Source organism: Pseudophryne corroboree, chromosome 12 (assembly GCF_028390025.1).
Source record: "Pseudophryne corroboree isolate aPseCor3 chromosome 12, aPseCor3.hap2, whole genome shotgun sequence".
NCBI classification, from domain to species: domain Eukaryota; kingdom Metazoa; phylum Chordata; class Amphibia; order Anura; family Myobatrachidae; genus Pseudophryne; species Pseudophryne corroboree.
The window spans coordinates 90,620,246-90,641,897 of record NC_086455.1 but is presented as its reverse complement, the minus strand read 5'-3'; the positions used below and the strand labels follow the sequence as shown (position 1 = coordinate 90,641,897).

Here is a 21,652-nt window from a genome sequence, read left to right as displayed (position 1 = left end):
GTAGAGAGAACAAAATGAGTGATAAACCAGTACAGGAGGTTTCTAAACAAATATGCATCAGCAAATGCAACACTATGGGACGGAGGAACCAAAAGTAATGGGCACAGATCAGAGCAATTCAGTTGTTGCTCTAATCAGGCGCCCATTGCTTTATACGTGCCCAAACAGACAGGGTTTAGCTGTAAATAGTGGCTTATACTGTTTAAAGTCCTGGCTAAGGTGCCCAAACTCTTGTTTGGAGGCCTAAACCACGGACTTTACACACATTTCTTTTTGAACCTCAGGAGGCTGCGAGAAGAAATGTCACCCCACAGTTAATGGACCTCTAAATGGAGCAACAACTGAATTGCTCCATTTTGTGCCTCATTGTGGTAGACGCTGGGGGAAACAATTTATTCAACCCCTATATTGTATAACAGGGAAGAAATGAATGATGAAAGAAGAGTGCACAATCCCGACTTATGTATTAAAAAACGGCTTTCCTCCTTCGCATTGGGCCCCGTTAGTGATGTAGTTGAAGCTTGATAAAACAATACTCGTGTGCAGGAGAAAGAAAGAGTGATGAATAATTATTTTATATTATGACATCCAACATGTTGAGTGGTCATGTTTTGTGAATTTCTTTAATCCTTCACAGGCGAGTTCATCTTTCTTTTGCTGGGTTATCAATTATCCCATCTGTTGCCACATACAGAAATCCTCAAAACATGACCAGTTGAGAAAACTTGATTATTAAGGTTGAAAACCACTGCCCTAAGATAAATGCTATAAACCCTGCGTTCAGCATCCCGGCGGTCATATGACTGACACTGAAAACCCAACACCACTCAGGTCAACGGCGCTGGAATAATAAAAGCCCGAATGTGAGTATCGGGGTTCAGCTTAGGGTCCGAGGGGAGGGTTAGGCACCAGCGGAGGTGTTTAGCCCTAGCCGTCAATCCCCGAGGGTTAGTCCTAGCCGCCACACCTGGAGTGTTAGGGTAGGGGAGGGTCAAAATACTTACCCCCTCCGATGTTGGGATCTTCAGTGTCGGGATGCCGCTGTTGGTCATGTGACCACTGGCATCCCAACCAGAGGTAATTCATACTGAACCCTTGTTCCCTTACTGCCCACACCCACAGTCTAGCCAGGGCAGAATAACTCCTCATAGAGGATGAGTACTACATACTATAAAATGATTGATAAAAGATGACTGGTTGCTACAGGCAACTTCTCCACTCTTTACACTGCTTGATACACCTCCCCCATAGTCTTTATTAACTCAACATAACTAGAAGGCCGGAGTAGTCACTGCACTATGCGGAGAGATTGCTGCAGTACATGCAAAAAGACCCTGAACTGTCCAGAGTAAACCATGCTCAGGGGATTTAGGGGGTCATTCAAACCCTGCTGGTGGTGGAAAACTGCGCATGTGCAGCGGCCGCACACACTGCGGTCGCATCCCTGATGGATGCGACTGCAATGTGATTGACAGCAGCAGGTGTTTTTGGGGGCGGCAACACGGCATTAGGAGGGCGGGGCGAACTGGGACCATTTTCGGAGTGGCTGCGTGACTTCACACGCAGCCGCTCCGATAAGATTGTTTTTTTAAAATGGCCGCTGACTGCCTGACATGGGTCAACCTTAAATCCGATGTGTCCACACACATGCTGGACGACCTTGCCCTGTGCTGTGTGGCCCCCAGCATGTGCAGAGATGAACGCAGATATGGCTGCGTATGCAGCCATCTGCGTTCATCTCTGAATAACCCCCTTAGAGCGTGTCACAGCATGGATTAGGTCACCTCAGAATACTGTCTGAAGTAAGAGTCAGCCTATAGACTGTATAATGCCCAGTACTGGTGTGTGCATCATGCTCAAAATCCATAGGTACTGTACAGCCCAAAGTAGCTCACAGAAGCCAGGAAACTATTCTGCTGCAGAAGACATATCCCTTTGGACCTATGTGCTTCTTTTTTTTTTCAGGGGGGAGGGCACTCAGGTTAATTTAAGCATAACAATCACTAGTATAAGTGGTGATAAGTGATACCGGAGACCCTAAATTCTGGTATATGCACTGCATGTCTGTAGCAGCAATATATGTAGATTCAAAAAGAAAAAAAAAGGAAAAAGAAGAAAAGAAAATATCATGGAAAAGCCCAAGTACACAACCTCATGAACCAATGTGCACTTAAGGAAAAGGAATTTACTCTGCAGAGGGAGGGAGGGAGACGTTTTATTTCTTAACATACCCTAGCTCCTGTGGGTTGGAATTTAATCCCATTGATATGCCAGCACTAGGCTGGTGTAGAACAGCTGGTTATTTATAGCATTCCATAGACAAACATACCACTCTGTCCACATTACCTGTGCCAAGTGACTGGAGAAGTTTGAAGACATCACCTTGCTGGGATTGTCTGGCATCGCAGACGGTGGAGGTGTATCAAGCCACACAATTTTCAAGGGGTTATTTAAAAGCCCAGCTTCATTTTTTACAGCGAGTTCCTATGACATATATATATAACATTTCTTATTTAGGATATTCACAATATGAAACACATTGATATGTATTATGAACTGTTGTCTGTATTCATTTACATTTTACACACAAGAAGGGAATACATAAACCATTAGTTAACTCTTATAATAAGGCTATCTGACCGGTGGCCTTACAGGGATGTTTGTTTTACTTTTAATTAACCCCAGATTTCTGAACATCTGCCCAGTAACATTATAGAATCTAGTCTACAACAGATTTTTACACAGATTTTAAATCTTTTTCTCAATCAATTGGGGACACTGGATGCAAGCTTTGCAGGCTACGGCACTTTAAACAGCATCAAATTGTTCCAGAACTTCCCTCTTCTGAATCCCCATGCAAGGAGGCAGCTATTTCTCCTACAATGTCCCACAGGACAAGCTCAGTGGGAATCAACAGCAGCAACCCTCCAAAAACCAATTAACCTTTGCTCAAGAGAACTAAGGTGAGTGTTCTTTATTAATTAATGAATTTAGAAAAAAATAATATATAGCTTAAGTATAAGATTTTTTTTTTTCATTCATCCACTTGGGGGACATTGTACAATGGAGGTGTCACAAAGCTTAGCCTTTGGGTGCAATGCTTACAGATTTGCATTGTATAGTACCTTCTGGCCAACTGTGAAATGTATGGATGCAAGAACTCAGAAGATTTACCGTTAGGAGAGAACTCTTCATTTCCGTCATCTGGCCAATAGTCTTATCCAGGCCAGACTAAATAAGGAATCACCAAAAGGGGCAATGGCTCCAGGTCTTTCTTAGACTCTTAAGCCTTGAGCTTAGAGAGTGCAGTAAGCAGAGATCAATTGAGCCAGAACACAATCATCCAGAGTCACACCTGGCAGATATCAGACACCTCTCAGATGTGTTCAACCAATGTCACAAATTCAGTTCCAGGTCACCCTTACTTCAAACCAGTAAGGAGTTGCTGCACCTATTTTCAACAGCTATGCTGACCCAAGATGAAGTTGAAGTGGTTGAAGGCCCTGCAGCATGAATAGACTTAAAAGTGGTCACAATTTCCCCATAAGTATGATCCTTAAAAAAGCTGCATTGTGGATCAGAATAGTGGTGGCCTTGGTCAATCGTGCTACGCCCTCCTTAGGGGCATTTAGCCACTTATGTCATATCCCATGTAGCCAAAGTATAAAAGAATGGCAATCTGTTGCAACATGAAACTCCCAATCAGATTTAGCTTAAGTCTTGGAGAGAAAATAATCCAACTGTACAGATGAAGAGTAGGAAAGCAGGTTTGTAAAGATACATTGCTAAGGGAGAAATGATTCTTGGTCAAACACATTCACAGGCATGGGGTCAAAGAAGGATGTGGAGGGAAAGTTCACATCACATACAACTAAAGGAAGCAGAATACGCTGAGTGTGAACAGAAATAGACTGAGATCTGTCACAAACCAGGTTCTTAGACTTTCTTTTACTTTACAGTGTTGCCACATTCAGATTGGTTGTACTGTACCTGACCTGTTACAGCGTTCTTGAGCCTGCTGCACGGGTGAAGCCATGTTGCTCCCAAGTTAGGTGAACACACCTTCTAACCATATCCTGCTGCTGCGCTCACATGACTATTTAAACCTGCACCATGGCTCAGACGTTGTTGGAGAAACTCACTCCCCAGTGTGTTCCTCTCCAGTCACTCTGTGTGATTACTTGTACTCAGCACTTCAGTATCCAGTCTGTCCCAGTGCTGTTGTGGTCAGTACCTGTCTGTCCTCAGCGCATCTGCTGTTAGCCTGTGCCAGTGTCGTTTCCACCTGTCTGTCCTCTGTGAATCTGCTATCAGCCTGTGCCAGTGCTCCTAATTAAGGATTCCTGTCACTCCATCTGCTCTCTGGACTGTTATCATGAAAATATGCCCTTACTACTAATACTAGCTGCATCCAGCATTACTACCTCCAGCACCTCAGCATTACTGTTATTTCTGCATACTAGTGTTTCTACCACCAGCCTGCGTGTAGTGCTCTGCAACTGCAGTGTATTCTATCACTTCTAATTTTGTCATCACACCTGTTCATTACAGGTAAAGTACCTGCAAGTTGCCTCACTCAGCATGTATTCATCGGAACCTGTACCAGCTTCTTAAATAGTCACTCACCATTTAACCATCTGTGGCACAATTGATGGTAGTGAATAGTACTTTAGGTTCATTGTTGGTTGCTGAGGCCTTTGCTGAGTTCTTGGGGGTTGAGCCAGCTGTGGGTGCTGATATGTAGTTTTTGGGATGTGTTCTTAGATTAGGAGACACATCCCAGTTGTCAAGCCTGAGCTCCTGGGAAGTGCACTCCTAACCAGGATCCAGTCTGGTTATAGTTCGCTGAGTTCCACCAGTTCAGGTTTCTGAGTTCCTCGATGAGGGTTCAACCCTCACAGCACTGGAGTTCAGGCCTGAATTGGAGTTTCTCTCACTAGGTTCCAGGGACTGGCTGGTAAACTTCAGTTCCTGGTTCAGTAACCATCATTGCCCAAGTCTTTCCCACCTGTTGTTCCACGCTGGTTATTGCGCAGACATTATATACAACCTCCCAATTTTGTGATGTCTTTGTCAGTCCAGAATCAGGGTCCAATCATGACAGGACCCAGGCTAGTTCTCCTAGATCAATGGCAAATGCTACAGGCACTGCAACATAAAGACATTAGCCTCACAGGCATCGCATAATGCGTCTGTGCCAGAATGCCCACTGTGTAAATTAAAATGGAGTTTCGAACATATATCAAAAGTTGTAGTCCGTAGAGGATACTGGAGTCCATTTAGTACCATGGGGTATAGACGGGTCCACTAGGAGCCATGGGCACTTTAAGAATTTGATGCTGTGGGCTGGCACCTCCCTCTATACCCCTCCTACCAGACTCAGTCTAGGAAACTATGCCCGAGGAGATGGACATACTTTGAGAGAAGAATAAATAAGGAAAGTGGTGAGATTCCGTACGAGCACACACAACAAGAGGAAAGCCAAGCTAACCAAACTTGAAACAGGAACAGCAACGGCTGAACCAACATTACTTAACCAAGTAACAGTGCAGGAAGAACGAAGCACTGGGCGGGCGCCAAGTATCCTCTACGGACTACGAGAAAAGGATTTACCGGCAGGTAATTGAAGTCCTATTTTCTCTTATGTCCTAGAGGATACTGGGGTCCATTTAGTACCATGGGAATGTACCAAAGCTCCCAAACCGGGTGGGAGAGTGCTGAGGTTCCTGCAGAACTGATTGACCAAACTGAGGTCCTCAGAGGCCAAAGTATCGAACTTGTAGAACCTTGCAAACATGTTTGAGCCTGACCAAGAACCTGCTCGGCAGAGCTATAAGGCCGAGACACCCTGGGCAGACGCCCAGGAAGAACCCACCGACCTAGTAGAGTGGGCCTGTACAGATTTTGAACATGGCAAACTTGCCGTGGAATAAGCATGCTGGATAGTAAGTTTGATCCAGCGTGCAATAGTCTGCTTTCAAGCAGGACACCCAATCTTATTGGGATCATAAAGAACAAACAGCGAGTCCGTCTTTCTGTGACGAGCTGTTCTTTTCACATACACTTTCAATGCCCTCACAACATCCAAAGACTTTGAAGTAGCAGAGGTGTCGGTGACAACCAGGACCACAATAGGTTGGTTGATGTGAAATGCAGACACCACCTTAGAAAGAAATTGCTGACGAGTTCTGAGTTCAGCTCTGTCCTCTTGGAAAATTAAATAGGGACTTTTGTGATACAAAGACCCCAGCTCCGACCACACGTCTTGCTGAAGCCAAGGTCCACAGTGTGACGGTCTTCCACGTTAGATATTTTACGTTCGCCTCCTGTAACGGCTCAAACCAGTCCGATTGAAAGAAATGCAGCACCACATCGAGATCCCAAGGTGCCGTAGGAGGCTGGATGTGCAGAACACCTCTCAAGAACGTCTGGACCTCAGGAAGAGAAGCCAATTGTGTCTGAAAGAAAATGGACAAGGCAGAAATCTGGACTTTTATGGAGCCCAGACGCAGGCCCACATCCACTCCTGCTTGTAGAAAAAGCAGGAAATGTCATAGATGGAATTCCACAGCAGAAAATTTTCTGCTTTCACACCAATAGATGTATGCTTATGCTTTACCACCTTCCTGGCTTGGATCATAGTCAGGATAACCTTGTTAGGGATCCCTCTCCTGGCTAGAATCAGCCGTTCAACTTCCATGCCGTCAAACGTAGCCGCAGTAAGTCTTGATAGACGAACGGGCCCTGTTGCAGAAGATCCTCGCAAAGAGGTAGAGACCATGGATCTTCGAGGAGCATCTCCAGAAGGTCCGCGTACCAGGCCCTTCTTGGCCAGTCCAGAGCAATTAGAATTGCTTGAACCTTTTCCCTTTTTATTCTCTTTAGAATTCTTGGGATCAGAGGAAGAAACACGTACACCATCTGATAGACCCATGGAGTCGTCAGGGCGTCTACCGCCACCACCTGTGGGTCTCTCGTCCTAGAACAATTCCGCTTGAGCTTCTTGTTGAAACAAGAGGCCAACATGTTGATCTGTGGATATCCCCATTGACATGTCAAGCACCTGAACACCTCCGTGTCTGCTGAGGAAGTCTGCTTCCCAGTTGTCTACTCCCGGAATGAAGACCGCTGACAACGCCACAGCGTTTCTCTCTGCCGAAAGGAGAATTTTTGACACCTCTGACATTGCTGCTCTGCTTTTTGTTCCGCCCTGTCGGTTTATGTACATTACTGCTGTCACATTGTCCGACTGGACCTGAATGGCCCGATCTTGAAGATGATGTGAGGCCTGTAGAAGGGCGTTGTATACGGCCCTGAATTTCAGAATGTTGATTGGAAGGACGACTTCCTGACTGAACCATCTTCCTTGAATCTGAACCCCGAGTGACTGCTCCCCAACCTCTGAGGCTTGCGTCCATGGTTAGCAGAATCCAGTTCTGAATTCTGAACCTCCGACCCTTGACGAGTGGTGAGAAGTCTGTTGCCACCCCAGAATGTCCATTTGGGGTGGCTACAGACTTGTCCAACAGAACGAGCTGGAAGGGTCTTGCGTGAAACCTTCCATATTGAAGAGCCTCGTAAGAGGCCACCATTTTCCCCAGAAGGCGAATGGATAGATGCATTCGTGTGGACTTCAGGACATCCCGAACCCTCGACTGGATTACTAATGCCTTTTTCAACTTCGCATCCAGTATCATTCCCAGGAATGGGAGCCTCAGTGTTGGCTCTAGGTGAGATTTTGGAAGGTTCAGAATCCACCCATGATCCTGGAGGAGTTTGGTTGAGAGAGCAATGCTGTCCGGCAACCTTTCCTTCGACGGTGCTTTTATCAGGAGATTGTCCAGGTACGGAATTATGTTCACTCCCTGTTTGCGGAGTAGAAACATCATCTCTGCCATCACCTTGGTGAACACCCTCGGTGCCGTGGAGAGGCCAAATGGCAGGGCCTGGAACTGGTAGTGACAGTCCTGCAGTGCAAACCGTAGATAAGCCTGATGAGGCGGCCAGATCGGAATGTGAAGGTAGGCATTCTTGATATCCAGAGATACAAGGAATTTCCCCTCCTCCAGACCCAAGATCACCACTCTCAGAGACTCCATCTTGAATTTGAACACTCGTAAGACTTGAGATTCAAAATTGGTCTTACCGAACCGTCCGGTTTCGGTACTACAAACAAGTTGGAATAGTACCCTTTGTTTAGCTGATGAGGTGGAACTGAAACAATGACGCGTGTCTGTACAGGTTTTGAATGGCATGTTGTAAAGATATACTTGCCTCTTGTGAAACTGGCAAGCCTGATTTGAAGAATCTGTGAGGTGGAAGATCTTGGAACTCCAGTCTGTAGCCCTGGGAAACAAGATTTATGACCCAGGGATCTTGGCACGAATTTGACCAGATTTGACTGAAGAATTGAAGGCGAGCTCCCACCTGACAGCCTTCCAGGCATTGCGGTCCACCGTCATGCTAAAGTCTGTGAGGAAGCAGAGCCTGAGCTCTGTTCCTGAGCACCTGCTGTTGCTGGTTTGCGTGGGTTACCTCTTGCGCCGCTGCAGGACGTAGAAGCACCTCTGGATTTGCCCTTGAACTTGGTCGTCCGAAAGGACTGTAACTTAGAAGCTGACTAAGTCTTCTTGGTTGGGGGGGCTGCTGAAGGAAGATACGTAGACTTACCTGCAGTAGCTGTGGAGATCCATTTGTCTAATTCATCTCCAAACAAGGCCTCTCCTGTTAATGGTAGGCCTTCCACGCCTTTCCTGTAATCCGCGTCAGCAGTCCACTGGCGTAGCCACAAGCCCCTGCGTGCCGACACTGCCATATTTGTGGTGCGTGCGTTAAGCCCGCCTATTTCCTTTATGACTTCTACCATAAAGTTTGCAGAGTTCTGTATATGCTGCAGGAGTAAGACAACATCCCCCCTAGATAAGGAATCTAACCCCTCAATTAGGTTGCCTGACCATTTTGCAATGGCTTTAGTGATCCACGCACATGCAGTAGTGGATCTTTGGGCCAACCCAGCAGCTGTGTACAATGATTTGAGTATAGTCTCAATTTTACGATCAGCCGTATCTTTCAGGGAGGCTGCACCACGAACAGGCAATACAATTTTACGTGACAGCCTAGAGACTGATGCGTTCAGTATCGGTGGATTTTCCCATTTTTTCCTATCCTCTAGAGGAAAAGATGAGAGCAACCTTTTAGGGATCTGAAATATCTTATCAGGATTAACCCATGGTTCTTCAAACAGGGTATTAAATTCCTTAGATGCAGGAAAACTGACTGGGGACTTCTTTTTTACATTAAAATAAGATTCCTCATACTCCTCTGACACCTTATCAGTAATATGCAGAACATCTCTGATAGCCTCTATTGCCAGTGACAGAGCTGCTCCCCCCCCCCCCCCCCTTTGCTTGACATAATGTAACGTGACAGTACACACACACACACACACACACACACACACACACACACACACACACACACACAGAGGAAAGGTTAAGCACAATTAACTCACAAAGAGCCCTTCAGGGAGACAGATGTTTGGAGCCATATTTTATACTGGGTGAGGTAATTTTTGTGCTTAAAATGGAGAGAACCATTTTAAGGCTGTTGTGCCAGTATGGGTACTATGTACAGTGTACTGGGACGCAGTTGTGCACTGTGTCCAGAGACGCATTCCGCCCCGTTTAGAAGCCATGCGTCTCCGTACCCTTATACCGCCATAATGGCCGGCGTCCCGCTAGCCGGAACGCGGGCTCAGTACTCACCACTCTTCATTCTTCTGGCTCTGTTAGGGGTGGCAGCGTGCTGCGGGACTGTACAGTCGCCATGGTGGGGCTTGCGAATAGGTCCCTCAGGAGCTCAGTATCCTGTCAGCAGGAAACGGGACCATTAACCCTTCAAGAGGTCCCCCCTCCTACCCCCATCCTCCCCTAAGTGCCACGAAGCAGGCAGGCTGGTGCCATCCAGCCCTGCCTGAAAATAACAAACATATAAAATAAATGCAGAAAACTCTTCAGGACCTTTCTTCAGCGTGACCGGCTCCTCCGGGCACATTTTCTGAACGGATTCTGGTAGGAGGGGCATAGAGGGAGGAGCCAGCCCACGCTATCAAATTCTAGTGGCTCCTAGTGGACCAGTCTATACCCCATGGTACTAAATGGACCCCAGTATCCTCTAGGACGTAAGAGAAATAAAGGAAGTAGACATATACATGGAACACAATCTGGGAAAGTGAACACTGCAACAGAATACACAGACGTAACAGCAACTAAACCACGAAGCTTCACAATAACCTGCTTTGACAATACCCACCAGGTCTAAAAATGCAGCTGAGAATTTAGGAATGGAAGGAGCAGAAGCTAATGTCTAGCTGTCCCATTTGGCGCAGTTAATCTGTGAATTATTGCTCAACAATAAGGAGTTCTAAGTTTCTTCACTAGGGTCTAACATAACATTAGTCACTCCCCTCCCCCCCCTCCACCAGGCTAAGCTGTGCATAGGGCATGTCTGCCAATGCTCAGGTGGTCCTCAAAAATACCTTGATTCATAACCAAGCTGGAGATCTGGTACACGATCAGATGCTGCCAGGCTGAACCCCCGATTTATACCACCTCAACTTTCAACGGAACCGGGAGACACGAATCACCTTGCCACTGCACCTGACTGTGAAGGCAGCATAGGGATATGGTCACCACCTGTGGTGGCTGTCCACAAGAGCAATTCCGCATCAGGAGGGGGGCAAGGTACTGAGACTAGTGTCTCATCAGTCGGCTTCAGTTCTCCAACTGCCCCGTGTGGCTGCCCGTGTCTATGTGACTGCTGCAGCGGCAATAAGAAGCTATTAAAGCTGCAGAAAAACAAAATGTCGGAACAGGACATAAAGCAAGGACCTGTTCTATGAGCAGGACTTTTAAAACAAAGATCGCAAAACCACCCTAACCCACAGTCTAATCCCCTTTGCCTTAAATGTACCTTTCTTTCCAATACAGCTGTGATGAGGAGTACTGCTGTATATCGTTGCACTACTCATTTTATTTGCTTTACATTCTAACAAGGAATACATTTTGTTTTTTAATAATATTTAACACTGAGTTTGCATCCCATCCAACATATTAAGTAATAGAACAGAATTTGCCTGTTATGTAATTGAAAGACTGTGTTCAGTTCAAATGTTTTGGTTCATCTGTGGCAAATAAAGATTATTCAAAAGACAATAAATTATGAAAGCTTATACAAAACACTTACAGCTGCCTTGAATGTGGCAAATTCAACTATTGCTGATCCTCTCTTCTTGCCGGAGACAATGAGGTTTAACACTTGTCCATACTGCAAAATAAATACAGTAATAAGCACAAGTATTTTCATGTCCCTTGTCATAAGACATCTCCCGCTGTAGAGAATTATGCTACACGCCCTAATACAGTACTGGAGACATTCTTTTTCCTTTAACGCTGATACAAACATAATAAAGGAAGCTGTTTTTGCAAACACTTTTCTTCTGAGTAATGTACAACTATTGTATACCAAATCTACATCAGAACCAGAAAGAGAACTTTAACCAACATGACGCATGTTCCTGGTATTTGCTATGGTGAATCTTAAGAATGCGGATGGGGACTTCCGGTGGGTGGCGCATCCAAGATGGCCACATTTTAATTGAACTCTGCTCAAACGAACTTTATCCGCGACCATCCACCCGCTTAGATTATACCCACACACTGCTAAACCGTGGAAACGGTCTCCTCTCACTGTGAGGAACATGTGGATACTTTTCTTGGGTGGTCGAATTGCCTAAAAAGCCGTTCCCCGGAGTCTGGCTCTCATACAAGCCGCCGCGTGGAGTGAAGCCCTCTGTTGGTGGCGTCCTCATCGCTACCACCGCGATATTGCATTATCCACCCTGATCCTCCCTGCCCTGGGACACATATCTCTTTCCCCTTGGAGCCCTCCGCCTGCCGGGCGGCATCTCCCTGTGTAGGCATAGCTGAAAGTGGATCGGTGACCGGCGGGACCTGGGCGGCCGCGGCTCCGTGTATCCTGCTGACGGTTCCTGTCCCATTGTGATTACCACTGCCCTTGCTGTACCTTTTGCCGGCGGGGCTGGAGTGACTGCAGCCCCGTATGTTCTCCGGGCGGCTCTCATACCTGCAGTGGCTGCTCCTGCCCAGGCTGTGTGGGTGACTGGCGGGACTTGCGGAGCTCGAGAACCCGTGTCTCCTCCCGGCAACTGTTGCCTCTGCTAGGAGTCCCCCCACCCCGCCCTCTTGTGATTACCGCTATTCAGGCTGTATCTCTTGCTGGCAGGGCTGGGGTGACTGCGGCCCCGTGTGCTCTCCGGACGGCCCTCCTACCTGCTGCGGCTTCTCCTGCCCAGGCTGTGTCTCCCCTCGCTGCCTTTTCCGAGAGTCCTCCCGACGCTGCTTAGCCTTCCACGGGGGGGATGGGGGGGGGGGCGATCCGGTGGTGCCCAGATGCGTACTGTCTGAAGACTGCTGCAGTGGGGGATAGATGCCGCTGTCCTGGCTGTACTAACCGCTGCCGTGGCTGAGGTAGCCCTCCTGACAGATTTATCACCTCCTATCCGGGCTGAATCGGTGGGCGGCGGGAGCTGTGGAGACCAGGTGCCCGCACTTCCTCCTGCTGACTGCCGCCTTCGCTGAGAGACCTCCCGGCGCTGTTTGATCCGATGAGGTAGCTGATCCGGAGGTGTCATGGGGAGACTTACCTGGAGGCGGTGGATATAGTGGTCTGGTGGCGGTGCCCTGACAGTTGCTCCTGCATCTTGCACTACCCGCGGTTTGATCCTTCCTATTTACTTCTGTGCTGGTCGTACTGGGATCAACTGGGTGTTGCCGGTCCCCTGCCCTATCCCCGGATTTTTGACAGCTGCCCTTCCTGGGAGAAGTCGGAGACCTAGTTGGTGACTGTATACTGGGCAACTTGGCGCCCTTCACTATTATTTACCGTGTTTGTCTTTTTATTTATTCCTTGTGTGTCCCCAGTACCCTGCCCACTTCTTTTCATGACTTTTTTTCCAGTTTGCCTTGACCATGCTTTCCGCGTAAATTGTGACTTTGCTATGCTGATTTGATTACTAGCTTGAGGTACTCATTTCCACCTGTTTTGACACTTAGTTCTCTCCAGGTGACTTTAGCTGCCTCTGGATCATTACTCTGCACATCCTGGAATTGAGCTCATTTATATAACCTCTTTCTCTACAATTGTTCTTTTAAACTTTGAGCCCTTGAATTATATGTTCAGTGTAATGTACCTCTCTAGCACCTTTCTCCGAGTGTTTTGTGTGGTTTAATACATATTATCATAGGCTTAAAATATCCAGTTTAGGGTCTATTGATAATCTCATCTATTGTACTTGATTTATCTTGCCCCTATGCCAGAAACTCGTTTATGCTAACCTTAAGGAGTGTTGAATAACATTCATAACTTTTGAGACTATACCTTAACAATAATCATTTGCGGATTGTTTTACTCTGCTGCATTCCTGTTACACACTGCCACCTAGTGGCTAATTTCTATATTATGAATATGACCTCATGTCTGTGAATTTTGACTCTTACTAGAAGCGATCTAGTTTGTTGAAGTTATTTTTATACATTTTTGTTCTTACTTCGCAATATACATTTCAAACGTGGAGCGTGCCACTCATAGACGCAATAGCCTACCATGTGTTAATCTTATGCCTTGCATTATTTAGAATGGTATACATGTTATTATAGCATATATGGATTTGCTTTTTATCCGAACCCTTGCTTGGATTATAGATCCTTAACGAAAACACTATTGTATTGGGTATTGGATATACATTCTTTCACAGCATTTGTACAAATTAACCAAATACCTCATATATACTTGTACTGATAACCCATCCTCAGGGGGGATTGTACCCTTGCTACTAACAATGTATTTTACATACTAGTTTCATTTAGCTGGTGAGCACAACTTGCCTTTCCTTGGTTTACTTTACCAACCTTACAAGTTGATGGAGAAATTCTTGAACAAGAACATCTCCGATAATATGGTCAGGACAAAGGGGGTCATTCCGAGTTGTTCGCTCGCACGCTGCTTTTAGCAGCTTTGCACACGCTAAGCCGCCGCCTACTGGGAGTGAATCTTAGCATATTAAAATTGCGAACGAAAGATTAGCAGAATTGCGAATAGACACTTCTTAGCAGTTTCTGAGTAGCTTCAGACTTACTCGGCATCTGCGATCAGTTCAGTGCTTGTCGTTCCTGGTTTGACGTCACAAACACACCCAGCGTTCGCCCAGACACTCCTCCGTTTCTCCAGCCACTCCCGCGTTTTTCCCAGAAACGGTAGCGTTTTTTCGCACACACCCAGAAAACGTCCAGTTTCCGCCCAGAAACACCCACTTCCTGTCAATCACATTACGATCACCAGAACGAAGAAAAAACCTCGTAATGCCGTGAGTAAAATACCTAACTGCATAGCAAATTTACTTGGCGCAGTCGCACTGCGGACATTGCGCATGCGCATTAGCGACTAATCGCTCCGTTGCGAGAAAAAAAAATAACGAGCGAACAACTCGGAATGACCCCCAAAATCCCCAAAACAGGGTGATTCCTCCTCCAAAGACCCACAATCTGCTGCCAACATGGCTGCGGATTCCGACTCAACTTGTCATATGGAACCCTCAGTCCCTGTGTCTCAAACTGCCAAAGAAATTCTCTCAGTACTCATACCACACATTGTCAAAAAAACTGGGTTAATTCAAGGAATCGTTCCAGTCCTCTCTGAGGGAAGTATCCTCATACTTCAGAAATTTCAGAACTGGAGCAAAGGGTTAGCAATGTGGAGGATACGGCTCAGGCTGTACAGTCCTCGGCTGATTCTTCCATCACAATGTTCCGGGAACTTCAAGAGAAAAATGATGATCTTGACAATAGAAATAATCTTAGATTGGGGCGTGGCCTGGCCGGCATCAGGGAAAGCTGTGATTCCGTGGAGCTCCAGCTTGGATATCCCCATTAAAGTGCCTGGGCCCACGATTTCAAACACTAACTGGCTGTATTGTGCCTTCCTGGGCCTACTGACCAACCTGGTACTGGGGGGTGAGTGCTGCGGAGTCGGGGGGGCCCTGTGTTGCCCCCTGCGGATTGCGGCCTACCTCCGGTGCTGAGGCCGGGACCTCGATTTCGGGTGCGAGCCGCCGGAGGAACCAGCCTGCCGGATCCGAGACGACCAGCCCTGCTCTGCGGATTTTCTCCCCCGTTTTGACGGCACACCCCACCGCTAGACGCGCTATCAGGCGCTCGGAGACTCCAGCAGGGGACTTAGTACCGCCGAGGACGCCCGAGGTAAGGGCCGCGGCGGGGGCGGCCATCTTGCGGTTGGCACCGCTGAACGCTCGGCCTTAGCGGCTGCTGACGGGGCTCTCCTGTGGGGTTGATAACCCAGAACACAAGCTCCCAGTACCCCCGCTGACCTGACCCCTGAAACCGGGTGATAGAGGAAGAGGCTGTGAGCTGATGCAGCTTTAGAGATCAGCCGGCGGCCATCTTGGGACTGGCACCACCACTGTAACCCATAGAAGAGACAGCACACAGTGATTTTCAGGCTCCTGTCACCCCTGCTTTAGCCAGCTCATTGCTCACAGCCCACATGCATGCTCCCTGCCTCCTCGGGTCCCTGTGATGAGTCACATGAAACGTGGAGGGAATACCTGCAGTCATCCTTGCCATCTCTGCGCTCGGTCCCCACTGTTTCACCAAGCTGCCATCACTTTGCCGTAGAGGACCCGGAATTTTCTCTCAACCCATGGCCCTGCGGCCGGTCTGTTTCTTTTTTTGCAAGTTTACTCCTATACTGATGGCCGGCTAGCCACCTAGATTCTGGGGTGGCGTGCTGGTGCTGACCCTGACGGGATGAGGCTCTAATCACACAACGTTACTCCTGATGTTCTACTGACGTACCCAAGGTGCCCCATGGTGAGAGGAAAGAAAGGGTCGCAAGGGAGAGGAAGGAAGTCACATACACTCACCTCGACGCGTGCAATGGATACTCTGACCTCGGTTGACATGAGCCAATTTTTTCTCCCCCAGGGCTCCGCCCCTACGGTGGATGCCTCCCTACCCTCGACCCCACGTCTCTCGCCTGTCTCGGACTCTGCTTCCCAAGTGGGATCACAGGCAGCAGCCCCACACGCCACGACGGATCCGGGAAGTCTCGCCCAGATTCTGAACCTGCTTCAGGCCCTTCCAACTAAGCAGGACTTTGAGCACTTGGAGGGGAGAGTCCGGGAAATGGTCCGCTCAGGGATTGCTGCGGTTCAGGCAGAAATAACGCACATCGGCTCCCGCCTGTCTCTGCTGGAGGGCTTCTCCTCAGACTTAGCAGCTGCACATAACGCCCTCAGGGCCACCGTTATCAAACAGGCGTCCTTGCCTTCAACAGCTCCAAGACCGTGTAGAAGATTTAGATAACCGCGGAAGGAGAAATAACCTGAGGGTCAGGGGGGTGTCGGAGGATATTGCACCTGCCTGCCTCACTGACTTCCTCACGACGGTTTCCAATGAAATTTTGGGCCGTGATCCCGCTTCCATAATCGAGTTCGACAGGGCCCACCGAGCTTTGAGACCCAGGGGCGCACCGTCTGATCGCCCTCGTGACATTATCTGTCGTCTCCATTACTACACGGAAAAAGAGGAGATCCTTCGCAAAACCCGCCGCATGGATGTGATAGAGACTGCCTCTCATAAACTCCAGATCTTCCAGGACCTATCGTGGACGACCCTTCAGAAGCGCAGAGCCTTACACCCGCTCACTGCAGAACTTCGGAAGCTGGGTATTAAATATAGGTGGAGCTTCCCTTTTGGCCTTCAGACCTCGCACAATGGAACTCTATATACCTTTAAAGACCCCTCCGACTTGCCCCCTTTCTGCCGAGCGTTGGGAATACCACAGGTCTCTCTTCCAGAATGGCAGGAGCCCCTGACCGACGGCGCCCCACCTGAATTCTCCCACCCCGACAATGACTGGCACCTTGTCCACCGCAACCCGAGACCCCCTAGGGAGCAGCGTTCCTCCACGCAGTCGACAAAGAGATGAAGGTCGCAGCCTGGTCCGGAACATTCACTGGAGCAATTTCGGGTGGTCCTTCCTTAGCTTAAAAGAATTATTGCCGACTCGGGGGATCTCCTTGCCGTGCGGCACACTCTCCCTGACGGGAGGTGGTCGGGGCATCGAGATCGTACTCGACTCAACGAATGTTCACCAGTCCTGTACGGGTTGGAGATACCTGTTCCTGGTTAAATCCCATTTCTTTTCAGTGGTTGTTCTTCTTAGTTGTGTGATCAAACTGTTCAGATATATTACTGATTGTGATGTTATATTCCCTGTTGGGGTTGGGACTGGCACTGACCCCCCCAGTTCGCCCCTGCACCGCCCGAGTATTCTTGGTCTCCGACGCGATTAGCGCGTCCGAGCTCCCAGGAGGCGATAGAGTTGTCATTTATTCAGTTTATTTTTTCAGCTGATATTTGCATATGTTAGGTCTATCGACCTACCTTCTTTATGTTTTCTTTGTTTCTGTTTCTTTTTTCCCCTCTCCTCCCCCCCTCCCCCTACTGTGTGTCTCTCTGCTGTGCGAGTTGTCGTGTCTTCCTGGTCGGACTAAGCATTCCCTATATGTTTCTAGACGATGGCGGTAGACCCTAAACTGACAAATATAAAATTGGTTTCCCTTAATGTGAAGGGCCTCAATGTCCCGGAGAAACGCTCGAGGTTGCTTAGGGACCTCTTTGCATTCAGAGCTGATGTGGCTTTTTTACAGGAAACTCACTTCAAAGTGGGAGTGGCCCCGAGTCTCAAGGACCGTAACTACCCACATTCCTTCTACAATAACAACAGCAAAGGTAAATCTCTGGGAGTAGCTATTTTGCTATCTAAACGTTTGCCTTTCCGAGATATAACGTCCGAATCCTTGGGGGAGGGCAGGATACTCCTAGTGAAATGTACACTGTTCGATCAGCTGTATACATTTATTAACCTATACGCTCCCAATCAATCACAACCCAGTTTCTTGGCGAAGGCTCTCAATCGCGTTGCCCCCTTGGTAGCGGGTATTCCAGTTATTGGAGGCGATCTTAATTGGACCCTCCAACCAGAGGTGGACATCTCTGGGACGCCGGCAAGGCCCTCCCTAGCATCGCACCGTGGGGTGCGGCGGTCTCTCCACGACCACCAGCTGATCGACACCTGGCGGCTCCAACACCCCGGGGACAGGGACTATACGTTCTATTCCAGACCCCACGACATTTACTCTAGATTAGACTACTTCCTCCTACCTCACAGATTCCTACATTTAGTTAGGGAAACAGCTATTGGACTAATCACTTGGTCGGACCACGCTCCTGTCTACCTGACCCTGGGGACATCCCATCCACACTCCAAGCAATGTACCTGGCGGTTGAATGAACAACTTCTAATGGATACGAGGTTCCAACCCCAGCTGCTTGAGACTTTGGAGAATTATTTTCTAGATAATGAGACGCCAGATGTCTCCCGGGTCATGGCGTGGGAGGCCCACAAGTGTGTTCTAAGGGGGAAGCTCATACAGCTAGGCTCCATGCTGAAAAAAGAGAGACTCGGGGAAAAGACTACTTTACTCCAGCGGCTTAAGGACTTAGAGACATCACACAAAACGAACCCCTCCCCAATCGGTGCTGACCGCCCTGACCGAGACGAGATCTGCTCTCAACACATTGTTGTTTGCAGACATTAAGAGGGACTACAGGCTCTGTAGAAACCGCTTTTATCAATGGGGCAACAGGCCAGGGAAGCTACTGGCTAGGGCGCTCCGCGCGCAGAGGGCCACGCTATTTATACAGTCGGTACAGGATGCAGCGGGGACCCGCCGCACCCTTACAAAGGACATCGCCGAAACCTTCCACGCTTACTACACCAAACTATATAATCTCCGGACACCAGGAACCCCGACATCCCTGTCGACAACTCGAGACCTGGTGGAGGGATACCTTGGTGACGCGGGACTCCCTAGAATATTAGCGGATGAGAGTGCTTGGCTAGACTTCCCCTTTTCCCTCCCGGAACTGGAACAAGCCCTTAAGGAAGCTCCTTCCGGGAAGAGCCCAGGCCCAGATGGCTATACAGTTTCTTATTACAAGTTCTTTAAGAGCACTCTCCTGCCCAAAATGCTACTGGCATTTAATGAGATCTCTGACGACCGGGATTTCTCCCCCCAATCATTAGAGGCATTCATTACGGTTATACCAAAGGAGGGGAAAGACCCGGCTCAATGTGCTAGTTACCGACCCATATCCCTCCTCAACACAGACGTCAAGCTGTTTGCTAAACTTATAGCAAACAGATTGAAGCTGCTACTCCCCAACATTGTGCATTCAGATCAGGTGGGTTTCATACCCGGAAGAGAGGCGCGCGATAACACCACCAAGATCATTGATTTGATGCACTTGGCCTCGAGCAAACATGAACCGATGGTGGTGCTTTCTACCGATGCCGAGAAGGCTTTCGACAGAGTAGATTGGATATTCATGGAGGGGGTCCTGCGTCACCTGGGGCTGGGACCGGTCAGTTTGGGGCGCATTTTAGCACTTTATAACTCCCCCTCTGCAAGGATTAGAATTAATGGAGACTTGTCCCGCCCGGTTCCGATAAGGAATGGCACTAGACAAGGATGTCCCCTCTCGCCACTAATTTTTGTCCTCTGTATGGAGGCCTTGGCGGGAGCCATTATATTAAATCCGAACATCTCGGGACTCACGGCTGGGGATAGAGAATTCAAACTCGCACTGTTCGCAGATGACTTGTTAGCTATCTTGTCGAACCCGGTGGTGTCTGTCCCCAACCTGATGACCGAGCTTGATAGATATGGATCCATGTCAAACTTCAAGATTAACCTCTCTAAGTCAGTGGCAGTGAACGTGTCAATGCCCTCCCAAGCTCTTGATAACCTTAAACAATCCTTCCCCTTCCACTGGCATCCCTCTAGCTTCAAATACTTGGGGATCACACTCCATAAAGACCTATCACGCCTTTTTGACGAAAACTTAAAAAAACTACTGACCTCACTCCGTTCTGAGTTCCGGGACTGGGGCAACAGAAGGCTATCCTGGTTGAGGAGGCTTAGTGTCATCAAAATGAATGTTCTGCCGAGAGTCCTTTATCTCCTCCAGGCGCTCCCGATATCCATTCCCAAAGCATGGTTCAGAGATTTACATAATTTGGTGAGGGACTTCGTCTGGGGAGATAAACGGCCTCGTTTCCAGCACGACATCCTTTTTCGTCCTAAACACAGGGGGGGTCTTCAGCTACCGCACTTTACTCTGTACTATGAGTCCATTATCCTCCACCGAATTATGGAATGGTCGCGCCCACATGACATAAAACAGTGGGTGCATACTACCCCTGGCGCTCAAGGCTGCCACATGTAGACCATCCTACTATTGGCCCTACACTTACACGCTGGGGCAGACTTAGGGTACTACCACATATATCTTCTAAATACTCCCCTCTGACCCCACTGTTCAATAACCCAGATTTCCCACCGGCTGCCTCAGGCCGGGGATTCGACTCTTGGAAAAGGGCGGGGGTGACACGTGTTGGTGGGCTGGTGGAGCGTGGAGAGGTGGTCCCTTTCCCCTTAATGCAATCCAAGTGGAACCTTTCGCCTTCAGAGATCTGGAAATATCTCCAATTAAAACATTTTGCCATGGGGAGCGCTATACGCCCGAGCCTGAGTAGATCATTAACAGCTTTTGAGAGCCTCTGCCTGGAGCCTTCTCGCCCACCACACTTCCTCTCAAGGTGCTATAGAATTCTGATTGAGAATAAATTCCCAGATCTACCCAAATATGCTAGAGACTGGGGCCATGATGTGCAGATAGACTTGTCGGAGGAGGACTGGGAGAAGAGCTTTCAGGCCACCTTTGCCAGCTCCTCTAGTTATTCGGTCCTCGAGACGCATTTTAAAGTCTTATCTCGTTGGTATAGGTGTCCTCAAACATTAGCTAAAATGTTTCCCAATGTATCAGACGCATGTTGGAGATGTAACAATCATCCGGGCTCCCCGATGCATATCTGGTGGAGCTGCCCCGAACTTCGTCTCTTTTGGGACAAGGTTATAGCAATTTCAAAATTGTTAGTGGATCATGGGGTTCCTTCGGAGCCTACTTTCTGGCTTCTCAACTGTACTTCATGGCCCCTGTCAACATATAAAAAATCTCTATTAAAGTTTCTCAATAGCGCAGCCAAAGCGGTTATTCCGGTTCACTGGCGATCGACTAATCCTCCTACTGTGAGGGAGTGGGTCGCCAGAGTAGATTGGTATATGACTATGGAGGAATTGCGGGTGACACCGGAGACGAACCAAAGGTTTACGACTACTTGGTCCCCTTGGCTCGAACTTAAGGCCTCACAAGCTTACTCGACATTGCTGTAATGACCTGGACCATTTACCTTGATCCCCTACCTGGGCTCCCCCGCTGTCCTCTTGGGAACGACTGAAGCTAGAAACATACACCTCAGACCCCCGACCAGACTAGACACGGAAGATTCGCTGTGACCTCCCCCTCCCCCCCCCTCTTCTCAGATTCTCTAACCCCTCCCTTTTTCTTTTTTCTCTTCTTCCTTTCCA

At 48.3% G+C, this 21,652-nt stretch overlaps 1 protein-coding gene across 1 annotated transcript in view; it reads right to left on the bottom strand.

The window, feature by feature from the left end:
* DNAJC17 (DnaJ heat shock protein family (Hsp40) member C17) overlaps positions 1-21,652 on the bottom strand; it is a 121,849-nt gene that overhangs the window by 211 nt on the left and 99,986 nt on the right. The window contains exons 9-10 of the mRNA XM_063947776.1: positions 11,245-11,325; positions 2,347-2,484 (exon numbers count right to left, since the gene is read on the bottom strand). Coding sequence (XP_063803846.1) covers positions 2,347-2,484; positions 11,245-11,325 — 219 coding nt within the window. The remainder of the gene's footprint in view (positions 1-2,346; positions 2,485-11,244; positions 11,326-21,652) is intronic.